The sequence below is a fragment of the Adiantum capillus-veneris genome, chromosome 20, assembly GCF_014529385.1.
Source record: "Adiantum capillus-veneris isolate H3 chromosome 20, ASM1452938v2, whole genome shotgun sequence".
Lineage (NCBI taxonomy): Eukaryota > Viridiplantae > Streptophyta > Polypodiopsida > Polypodiales > Pteridaceae > Adiantum > Adiantum capillus-veneris.
This window is the reverse complement of record NC_140950.1, coordinates 67,918,081-67,930,254: the sequence shown is the minus strand read 5'-3', so window position 1 is coordinate 67,930,254 and position 12,174 is coordinate 67,918,081. Positions and strand designations below refer to the sequence as shown.

General features: G+C 45.3%; 1 protein-coding gene across 4 annotated transcripts in view; it reads right to left on the bottom strand.

The window, feature by feature from the left end:
* The window catches only part of LOC147432665 (vacuolar protein sorting-associated protein, putative (DUF1162)), a 303,484-nt gene that overhangs the window by 124,083 nt on the left and 167,227 nt on the right, over positions 1-12,174 (bottom strand). For all 4 annotated transcript variants that reach the window (XR_015185566.1, XR_015185565.1, XM_086492512.1 and 1 more), the window contains 4 exons: positions 8,788-9,240; positions 8,412-8,680; positions 8,247-8,332; positions 8,058-8,150 (listed from right to left, as the gene is read on the bottom strand). Coding sequence is in view for 2 of the 4 variants with exons in the window: in XM_086492512.1 (XP_086348638.1) it covers positions 8,058-8,150; positions 8,247-8,332; positions 8,412-8,680; positions 8,788-9,240 (901 nt within the window). In the remaining 2 variants the exon portion in view is untranslated. The remainder of the gene's footprint in view (positions 1-8,057; positions 8,151-8,246; positions 8,333-8,411; positions 8,681-8,787; positions 9,241-12,174) is intronic.

Here is a 12,174-nt window from a genome sequence, read left to right as displayed (position 1 = left end):
ACTCCTAGTTCACAGCAAATTTCAGAGGAATCTTCAGAGGAAGATTCACCACAGTCAGTCACTGCTGACAGAGTCACCACTCTCCAGGTGCCTCGCCCGTCTGGTGCCCTCTCCAAGGTACCTTTAGTAATGATATATCATCTACAGGCTCCGAATCCAGCACTCAAGGATGTGTTCTCTCAGCAGCAACTGACACACTTGGGTCTTCAAAATTTGGCTCAGACCGATTTGTCTGCCAATATCTCTACTACCAAGCTATGTTCCCTCTTGCTAACTTTTCCAAAGCTGAATGATACTTCACTTACAGCAGAGGATATCGGACAGGCTATGGGAATATTGATTGTGATGGCACCTCTGCCCGCAACAAAAACCTTCTCGAATCTCTCACCAGAAGAAACTACAAATGCTTGTCAGGAACTTTTGCTCGACTCACATCCAGACTATCACAGGAGTCGACAACTGTATTCAGTGTTACAATATTATTTTTTACTGCGAGCACCTGAAAGAACAGGGGTTCCATCTTCTCCAGGTTCTCCAACAATATGCGATGCTCTATTTTGTCAGGATATTGTGAAATGGGTATGGCAGGATAGGGCAAAGTGCTTTCGAACTCAACGTAAAGGCAAAGCGGAAAGGTTCAATTGCTATGCAGCGCCTATTATGTATTGGGTAGTACAGATTATGCAGCAAAAGACAGATGCAAAAGCAATTCTCACCCTTCAAGATGATCCAAAAGAGCAAGAACGTTCCAAAATGGCCAAAGGGAAAGGCATCTTGCGCAAGAGGGCAAAGGTACAAAAAGATTCATCTGAGCAGCTGGCAACACTACCTTTCTCAGAATCAATGGTCAAAATCTCTGACGTCCATACTACAACACCAGCAGTGCGTATGTCTACTATTGTGGCCACCTCCACTTTCACACCACCTCTTGTGAGTAGTGTTGCAGTCACTAAAACACAACCTCCAGTTGTGTCGCCAGCACCACGTACTATTCTTACTGCTGGGGCACCTAAGGATACTGCAGGGGCATCTAGCTCTGGGGCGCCTACATCTGACAAGCATGACATATATGATACTTTTGCGCCTCAGGCCGACAGACTTTTAGAGGCAGACAGAAGAGCCATTTCGACGATTATCAATGCAGCCCTCTCATTGCAAGGTACCAACGGTATGCATCGCGCTTGCTATGACGGTATGACAAGGGAAGTGCAAACGCATCTTCAACAAGCGATGGATAGGGACAATTTCATTGCTACAGCTCAAGATCACATAAGAATCTTAACTCAACAGGTAGTGGATCTCAAACATATTGTCCACACTCAACAAAAACAGTTAAAAGAGGCAAATGATATGACCGCAGTAGTTCAGGACCTCTCTCCGGTGGTACATACACTATGTCCTTCTTGTGCAAAATACCAAGCTGTAGCCATTTCACAGGCAGTTCCAGCTACAGCTAAAACTACAACCCCGGTTTCTCAGCAAGTTCCTGCTATGGCAACACAAGTACTGACACATACGGACGTTTCCAAAGCACATTCAGGGGATTCTCAAACAGCAGAGAAAGCAAATCCCACCAATATGGAGTCTAAACAACAGGATCGGTCTAATCACAATTTCAGGGTCCCTCTATGGCCTCCCCCTCCCAGTCCCCATCCTTTCCTCAGCACTTCTACGACTTCCCGGGATTCCAACAACCTGTTCCACCCTCACAGCCTGTGCAGTCTTTTCCTGGGTTTCCACCAGCTCCACCTACTCACCCTCAACCGTCTCACATGACGCAGCCTGCTGCTCATGGGGTGGCTACTCCATACCCGATGTACCCTCCTCATGGCCACTACCCCTCACCATACACTTGGCCTCCATCTCCTTACCCACCTTACTATCAGCCTCCTCCTCCTCCATCATCTGACCACCAACAGTAGATCGCCGATATTTCAATTCTTTCAGTTCCGCTCTCCGGGACGGGCAGCGGTCTTGTGGCGGGCAACCTGTAGCCTGCTACAGTGTCACTTTCACTTTCACACGACAATAGTTTACAGTTGGGCTTTGGTCAGTTGGTCTTTGGTCTGGTCGGTTCAAACTTGGGCAGAGACACGTGGCAGGGTGGTCTAGTGGACATCGTGGCCAAGTCACCACCGCCACCCAGTGGGGATAGAGTTAGATGATGTTCTTTATGAGCCGTTGGTGGCTCTTGATGATTGTACATATGAGTAGTCGTTTTGGGCCAGTGGCATTATCTTGTACGTAGTCGTCTAGAGTGGGTCTTTACACAGAGCACGTCTTCACCATCCTAGCACATTTGAGCCTCGACACCCCCATTGTACCTGAGAGTCCTGGGTTGGAGCTGAGTGTGCTGCCACGCCAGAGTCTGTATCAGTCTTTGAGATAGTCGAGTCATTTGTTCAAGTCTGCTGTTGTGTCTTTGCGAGCTCTGTTGACGTCTATTGTTTCCTTTTGTTCAGTCTATTTGAGGGAGATTGTCACGCACATTGCACTGAGAACCACCCACTGTAGAGAGCATGACACGTTATCCGCGCTACACTTTGTTCTGGTCATGAGCTCTGCAAAAGTCTCATTTGGGTAGAGCATCAGGTTTGCCAACTCATCCACCCAAGACCTTCTCCTAGAAGTCCCCTGGTCTGAAAGCTTCACAAAACTGTTGTCGTAAAGTGGCCCAAGTTGCAAAGTGGTTCTCTGCAAACTGACTGTACCACTTGTCTGCTAAGCCATCCAAGATAGATGGAAGGAGTATCAAATAAGAATCTTCTCTATTAAGGCCACGACCTCTACAAAGAGATACAAAGCTCCTTGCATGGTCGTCCGCATCTTCTGAGGAGAGTCCCTTGAAAGTAGGAAACTTGATGTTTACCTTGGCCAATACACTCGTCAACTCCTCCATGGCCTCTTGCTCAGGAGTCTGTTGCTCAATAGCTTGCTGTAACAAAATGGCAGAGCACTTTACTGGGGAAGGTGACCTGGAAGATGTAGAACTGGATGGAGCAATGGATGATGCCATACGTACAGGCATGGGTGATGAGGTTGGTGGACTTTTACTAGGTACCAAGGGTTGACGCCTTCTATGGTAGTACTTCAGAGGACTCAATAGTGCGCTTTGACGCTCTAATGACCACCTTGTATGTGTCATGCAGTAACCACAAAACCCAACCAAACTTTGGGCAAGAAGACCTTTAATTGGCTGAACACCGGTCTAGAGTCTACTAGACCAGGGCAAGTGACTAAACCAACTCGCTGGACCAGGGACGAGGGAAGGACTAGACCAAGACAAGAGCTGGTTGGACCAAGGCGAGAGAGGACCAGACTAGAAGGGCGAGACGCTAGGTCAGCTAGACTAAGCTATCTAGGGAAAAACTGGACCAGACCAGCAGCAGGCTGCACTGTGCAAGGCGAAATAGGCGAGGCTAGGTAAAACCAGCTAGTTCAACAATTTGTACCTCAACAGAGAGTGAGACTTTAATTGAGGTCCCATTGGGCGTGCCAAAAATGAGAGCACACGTAGCGTGGATAGTGTGTCGTGCTCTCTACAGTGGGTGCTTCTTAGTGCAATGTGCGTGACATCTCACTCAAAACAGAATGAAAACTCAGGAAACAACAAATAACAGCAAATCCACACAGAGACACAATAGCAGACCAGAACATATGGACTGGATTATCTCAAAGGAACCAATACAGACTCTGGCGTGGCAGCACACTCAGCTCCTGCCCAGAACTCACGGGTACAATGGGTTGTCGAGGCTCCAATGTGCAGGGATGGTGCAGACGTGTTGTGTGTATAGACTCCCCTCTATACGACGACGTTGGACCGTATATGAAGAAGATGATAATGATGACTCAACAACTACTACTGTGTGTCCCACCATAAAAGCCACCAACGGCTCATAAATGTCACCCATCTAAGTCTATCTCCAAACTAAGTGGTGGTGGTTGCCTGGCCACGATGTCCACTAGATCACCGTTCGTATCTCTGCCACGTGTCACTACCCAGCCCAGAGAGTCCGTCCAGTGTGAACTAGATCAAACCAACTGTACTAACTGTGTGTCCTGTGAAAGTGACATTGTAGCCCTGCTACAGGCGCTTGTCTTTGGGGTCTACAAGGTGTCACTGTCTGCTTGGTAGCACTCTAGCTGCCAAGCCGTAGTTTGTTTGAAGTGTTGATTCCAGTCACAGGCTGATTCGTGAAAGCTAAAGTCTACTGCCCTACGGGCCAGTTTCATGGTTCCATCACGGGACAGAATCACTAGTGTCACATGTAGTAGAGCATGTTGAGGCTTATCAAGATAGACCTTAAGAGTGGGTACCATCAGATTCATATCAGGCCAGAAGATGTGCACAAGATGGCGTTTAGGACGACATTTGGTTTGCACGTGTTCTTAGTGATGTCGTTCGGTCTTACAAATGCTCCTACTACGTTCAATAGGATGATGGATCAGATCTTCCGCCCACATCAAAAGTTTGTTGGCACATTCTTTGACATGATAGTCTACTCAAAGAATGAAGAGGAGCATAGGCGGCACTTCACCATTGTCTTCGAAGAGCTACGCACTCACAGGTTGCTTGTTAATCCTAAGAAAAGTAAGTTCTTCTAGGAAGAGATTCACATTCTTGGCCACATAGTGTCAAAAGATGGTGTTCAAATGGATCTTGCCAGTTGAAGCAATTAGGACACGGCCAGATTTGAAGATTGTGCATGATGTCCGTAGCTTCTTGGGCTTACGCTCATACTACAGAAGGTTTATAAGGAACTTTGCCAAGATTGCTTCACCCCTTCATGCTTTGCAAAAGAAAGAGGTCATGTTCAAGTGGACACAAAAAGAGATTTCAGTTTTTAATCTCTTAAAAGAAAATATGACTTCGTATCCAGTTTTTGTCTTACCAGACCATAGGAAGTCATGTGTGGTCCAGTGTGATGCATGTGGCAATAGTATTGGGGCAGTGTTAATGCAAGATGGTCGAGTAGTAGCTTATGAGAGCCGAATCTTGCAAGGGCCAGAAAAGACTATGCAAATCTATGAGAAAGAGCTAATGGCAATGATTCATGCACTTTCTAGTAGGAAGCACTACCTGTTAGGTGTTGATTTTGTTGTCCCGACAGATCATCAGACCTTGTGATACTTCGTGACGCGATCAAAGTTATCCAAAAAGCACATGCGATGGGCAAACATTCTCTCTATGTCCCACTTTTAGATTCTACATGTGGAAGGCAAGAATAATGTTGTGGTTGATGGTTATCAAGAAAGCCACAAATTTTCGCTGTGTCAATTCCTTATCATCATGAGCTTGATGACATGAAGAAACAGTATGCTATTGACGAAGATTTGGCAAGGATCTTTGAACAGTCGCAAGATGGGCAACGCCATGAGCACTACCTCCTCAAGGATCGATTTATGATGATGCATGGCAAACTATGTGTCACTAGGCCATTGCAACATAAAGTTATGTAGAAAGCCATGTCCCACCGTATGCACGGCATCGTGGTATAAATACGATACTTTATTGGCCTATTTTGAGGAGAGACGTGGATGCCTTTGTGCGAGCATGCTGATTTGCCAAAAGGTCAAATTTGACAGGCAAAAGGCACGAGGGTTGTTACAGCCACTACCTATTCCAGATAAGCCATGGGAAAGCATTGCTATGGATATTATCTTTGATCTTCAGAGAGCGCCTACAGAGATGGATGAATGTATAAGAAGATCAAACTTCCCTTGAAGAAGACTCAAGCAAAGCACAAAAGCGCTGTTGATCGTCGCCAACGTGAATTGTTGTTTTCATCTTGTGATTGGATAGTATTACTGCTTGAAAAGACAAGGTTAAAGAAGATGAAGGGCAAGGAAAGGTTGTTTTGGAAGCTCAGCATGCGTTACTATGGGCCTTTCCAAGTATTTGAGAAGATCAGCGATGTTGCTTATAGGCTGAAATTGCCTGATACTTGGAAGATTCATAGTGCGTTTCACGTGACTCTTTTAAGACCCTTCGTGGAAGATGTGCCAGAGATTTGTCAGATGACGATCAACCAAAAGTCAAGGAACTTGATGAGATCTTGGTACCTGAGAAGGTTTTGGCACATAAGGAAAGAAAATTAAGGGAAAAGTTGCACGACGGTATTAAGTGAAGTTCAGTAACAATCCACCTATGGATGCAAAGTGGCTGGAAGAGTCTGAATTGTAGTCACCGAATGTATTGCAACTTTACCTTGAGGCCTTTGGGTTACAACCTACGTATGCCACAACTTAACATGTTCGAAAGAGGGGTAATGATGGAGCTAGCACATCAAATGCACATACAGATTCAGTGCAATAGAGGTGCACACTGCTCTACAAATGCTAAAGGTATTACGCTCACTTCTATCATAGATGAAATGACAAAAGTATGAAGGGTTCATTAAGTCATTTGTATCTATGTTATATGACCTTTCTTGCGAATACATGCGATGATAAAAGGGTGTTAACCACACTAAATCATCTATGGCATGTATATTTAGCATGCAAACAAGGACGTTTGCGATTTCAAGAGGGGTATGTCACTAGGCTGTGGAACCACTAACCTTAGTTGTTGGTTTCTTTCCCTTGATTTTTCTTTAATTTTTGGGACCCTCTTTTAGGAGTCACAAATGGCCGAACAGTGTGAAACGGTCGACGGCCGAGAGTTTCACCCACAGTCAAGAAGGGCAGGTCGCCACAAGATGGTCAGGCGGGTCGGCAATGAAATCCGGACAATAAAAGGTTGTCTAGGCTCAGCTCAAAGTCATGGCCCCTCGCTACGGTTTAAGTCCGTGGGTACTAGGAATTAATTCGAAAAAGGAATAACGGACACATGGCGGCTCTAGGTGGAATTGCCACTCCAGCATGAAGAGGGGGCGCCCAATTTGAGAGTAGAGGCTAATTTTGGCTTCATTAAGTGATCCACTGTGTGTGAGTAGTCGGTGCAGGTGATCACAGATTTAATGGAAAGCTTACCTTTTCCCATGTCTTATGTAGCGCGATGATTCCGCTCTCGCGCACATCTCTTCTCTTTGAATACAAAATCGTAATGTCCAGCTCAAGGGCTTTCAATCTGTATGTACAGTTGTGAGGGTTCATGCGCGTCTGCCGAGGCAAGAGCCTCTTGTCCAGGTACTGGATTAGCTAATTGCTAATCCCCCGTAGGTACATGTGAATTTGGAGAGATTTCACGCCAGAAATCTCGTCTGATTCAAAGGGCAAGTAGCCCTACATCTGCGGGAGTACGAGGGCTTGCTACGGATGCGACCAGCATTCCAAACGAGGCCCAAATCAGTAAAACACAGCCTGCTGTGTATTTTTGCAGATTTATGGTTTTGACCTAACTGATTCCTAATACCCCGAGGAGCTTCAAAGAAGCGATGGGATCGCTATACGGGTGATCTGGTGCATTTTCAGGGCGAAAAACAGAGAATTCAGCGTGCTGCAGATTCTCGCCAGCTTTGGGAAAGTGCTCGTATGCACCGAGGAAATCACCTTTTGCATGGGGATTTTATTTGTGAAGCCTCCTACTGCGGTTATGCTACCGAAATCGGGCTAGCATAGACCATTTTTAGCCCCGTAATAGCGGAACAGTTCGTAGGAACTTACAGGTTCTCTCCCAAGTTTTATAAGAATAAAGAAATATTGAAAGGGGCGCCAGTCTTTTGGGCCTAGAGGGTGTCACTATCTACTTGGTGGCACTCTAGCTGCCAAGCCGTGGTTCGTTTGAAGCATTAATTCTAGTCACCCGCTTTATTCATGAAGTTCTTTTGTGTCGTAAAGTTTTCCAAGTAAAAAATCGGGTAAAAGCTAAAGTCTACCGCCCTACGGGCCGGTTTAAGGTAGAAGCACAAAAAATATGACGAGAAAATAGGATCATCCCGCACACAGCATACCCTTACTCATGGGTGGGAATTGCTTTCATCCCCCCTATACAGCACACCTTTCCTTATTCCTCAGAAAGTTCTATTTCATTTCCACTTGGCGATAGACATGCTAATAAACCCACAGTTTTTGAAAAGTACAAAAGAGACGTGTTTCGGAGAAAGCTCTGAGAGTACCTTTTCAGCAAGGACATCTTTGAACCAGAATTCAGAACTGTCCCAGCCTCTCCTGAAGGCCACAGTACCTTGCCTCCTCTGTTCCATAAATTCCTAAAACAACAATAGTACTTAATTAGCTGTGTTTGATGTAGTGATGGTGCTTTGCAAGAAGTAGTGTAATGAAAGGCACATAACAAGAGGATCTACCGGAGAAATCCAGACTGTTTTGGCATACAGAACAAAAGAGCAAGATCATTGCTGTTCTTGACAGCATATTGTGAATAAACTAGGACCTGCATTCTTTCAAAGTATGAGAATGTTTGTTATGATGGGCACCCAGATGCTTGATGCTTCAAGTCTGTACAGACAGACCTGTAACACTCCATCATTGGCTCGAAAAATTTTGAGTCTTGCACACCAGTTGTCATCTCCAAAGTCCAAATCTATCTCCAACTCTTTCACAGAATCAGCACGTGCAGTAGACTGCTCAACACTTCTGCTCCATTCCTTGATACTTATTTCCTTGCTTGCAAGACGAAGTTGATCGAGATTAATTGCCAACATAAGATCTGTGAGATCAGCAAACAAGGAGACTTTGCAAGTACGCTCAATAGAGCTATGACTTTCAAAGGCATGTTTTCCTACAACCATGAGCGTAATAAAGTCAGCAAAAATTGCAATCAAAATTAAGCCTTAAAAGTCAAATACATTCTTTTAGCATAAGCAATTCATGCAAACAAAAAAGAACCTGCACCGACTTTGCTCGAAATTGAAATCTTCATGTCAAGAAAATTATGGACACATAAGGTTGGCAATAGCACTAGCTCTTTTTGCTCTAGCCATGCAACAGTTGGCCGACTTCCATCAGGCTTGTCATTTGCATCTCCAGACAGCAAAGGGAGATATCTGCATGTGAACCGAACTAGAATGTGCATCCCCTGACTTCTTTTAGAAAAATTTGCTTTTTCTTCCTCCTTCAAGTTCACGGCACAGAAAACAGTCCCAAACGAGTGCGATGCACTCTGTCCTTTGAGAGACTTTTTGAATCCATACTGCAGTTTTTCAAAGAACCCTGAGATTTGAATCGGTTTTGCTCCCTTGATGTCTTCTGACCAATCAAATTCCTCAACTGTATCATTTTCTGATCCCACACAGAAGGCAGGAACATGCCCCACAGGGCGAACAGAAAGCAGATAGTCACCTGCAACATATCAATGTTCACGCTTTACCAACAAAACAAACTGCATTTCCACCAAACAACAGCTGTGCACTTGACAAAATGCTTCAGTATCTTTCAAAAGTTCAAAAGGTAAATTTGACTTCAGAGCATGCAAGAGGCACCAACTAATAGAGCCGTGATCCTCATACTCTTCAAGCAACATCTACAAAAAACAGGTTTCTATACCAGATAAAGCATTACAAGAGCCACAATAAGTGATAAAAGTCCACTTCACCTTTGTACAGGCAAAATTTTTGCCTTCAATTGCTTATCTGGTTGCATGTATCTGCTTATTTGGCTTCTGCTATGCAGAAACTTTAACGAGACTCTATACAGCATTGCTGGATGTCATGCTAACAGAAAAGGTTTAGGTTGTTTCCTCACAAACTAAGAGGTACATGAGAAAATAAGTAATACATGTTCAAATCTGAAGCCATTATTTTTGTGTACTAAGAAAGCAAATATAAGCTCACAGTACATGCGCAATACTTTGACACCCTTGTTTCATAGGGGCAGCTATATGTAGAGCCTAATGATGCTCATGACAAACCAATAACCAGCCTTTGCAATGTCTAAATAGGAATTTAGTCCAAAAATCCAATTATTGGTGATGCCCATGTTGATGAGGAGCAGAAAGCTTTGAGAAGTCTGTGCAGTGTGAGTATATCAGAGTGGTTGGTGCAAATATATGTGATAGGAGTTTGATTGCTCTTTGATTGCTCTTTGACTTAGCCGTCCTCATTCAGAATCTCATCATCCATCTTATAAATATGATAAATATGCTTTTATTTCATTGCGTATGTGTAAAGCCGAAATGAAATGGTTTTACTTTTAACTTTTCAGCTTGCTTTTGTGTTCACTTTGCTAAAGTGGAAAAAAGTGAAACAAAACAAAAAGATAAGGAACAGGAATGGTTTAGTTCAGGTACTAAGCCTTAGTATACGACATTATGGTGTAGCACGCTACAGTGTCACTTTCACAGGACACAGTTACAGTTAGTACAGTTGGTCTCGTCTGTTCACACTGGACGGACACTCTGGGTAGTGACACGTGGCAGGGATACGGATGGTGGCCTAGTGGACATGTGGCCAGGTCACACTTAGCTGGCTGACATTTATGAGCCGTGGTGGCTCTTTATGATTGTATCTATGAGTAGTAGCCGTTGGGTCATTATCATTATCTTGTACGTAGTCGTCTTGGTAGCGAGTCTATGCACAGAGCACTGCTTCACCATCCCTGCACATCTGAGCCTCGACACCCCCATTTGTACCTGTGAGTCCTCGGCTGGAGCTGAGTGTGTTGCCACGCCCAGTCCACATGTTCTGGTCCACTGTTGTGTCTCTGTCGTTCTGTTGTTATCCATTGTTTCTGTGTTTCATTCTGTTTGAGTGAGTTTCCATTGGTTGAGTGAGATTGTCATGCACATTGCACCAAGGGGCACCCACACTGTAGAGAGCATGACACATTATCCGCGCTACAGGTGCTCTCATTTTGGCGATCACGGTGGGACCTCAACTGAAGTCTCACTCTGTTAAGTAGCTGGCTTGTTCGCTTCGCCTGTGTAGCCTGTTGGTCTAGTCCAGTTTCTCCCTTGACATCTTAATCTAGCTGGTCTAGTCTCTCGCCTTGCTGGTCTGGTCCTCTCTCGCCCTGGTCCACCCAGTCCTCGTCCTGGTCTAGTCCTTCTCGTCCCTGGTCTAGTCCTTCCTCGTCCTGGTCCAGGCCAGGTGGTCTAGTCACTCACCCTGGTCTAGTAGAGTCTAGACCAATGTTCAGCCAAGTGAAGGTTGTCTTGCCCAAGTGAAGGTCTTCTTGCCCAAAGCTTGGTGGGGTTGGCGGTTACTACATGACACATACAAGGAGGTCATTGGAGCGTCAAAGTGCACTACTGAGTCCTCTGAAGTACTACCACAAACGGCGTCAACCCTTGGTGCCCAGTAGAAGCACACCCATACCTACTCATACGGCTACCTCCATTCCTTCGACCGGTTCTACATCCTCCAGGTCACCTTCTCCGGTAAGGCTCTCCCCCATTTTGTTACAGCAAGCTAGTGAGCAACAGACTCAGGAGCAAGAGGCCATGGAGGAGCTCACAAGTGTTCTGGCAAAGGTGAACATCAAGTTCCCTACCTTTAAAGGTCTCTCCACAGAAGATGCAGACGACCATGCTCGGAGGTTTGTCTCTCTTTGCAGAGGTCATGGCCTCAACAGAGACGACGCATACCTGGTGCTCTTCCCGTCCACCTTGGATGGTCTTGCAGATAAATGGTACAGTCAGTTTGCTGAAAACCACTTTACTACTTGGACCATGTTAAGACAGCAGTTCTGTGAAGCTTTCCGACCAAGGGATTATCAAGAGAAGATACTAGATGAGTTGGCCAACCTGTTGCTCCAGCCCAAGGAGACATTTGCAGAGCTCATGACCATAACAAAGTCCCTGGTTGCCAAACTGCCTAAGCAACCAGGGGAATTCATGGTGAAGAAGTGGGTAGAGAAGGCTCTGCCTAAGACTTCTCAACAAAAACTCAGAGAAAGTCTCCGTCCTGAAGCCAGTCTGGAGGACTTTGTTGCTACTGCTACTAGAATAGAGGGAGCAAGAAGGTAGTTCACTGACTCTCCTCAGTTAGATACTGCCCCTGTCCTCGTGGACAGTCCATCAGACCCCTTGACTTCTTTACGAAGGGAACTGGAAGCCCTAAAGTTACAGTGGGCCCTTCAAGAAGCGAGATCCTTCTCTCTCAGATAGGAGAAGCCTCCACATCAAAAGGCTTATGATCAACTTAAAAGAGAGTTAGAAGAGCTCAGGTCTTAGCAGGAGACTAAGGCTATGGTATGGTGTAGTTCATGCCGCTCTCCAGGACACCCTCCACAGGACTGTCCCCTTCGCTCTTATTGCCACTTCTGCGAAAAATCGGG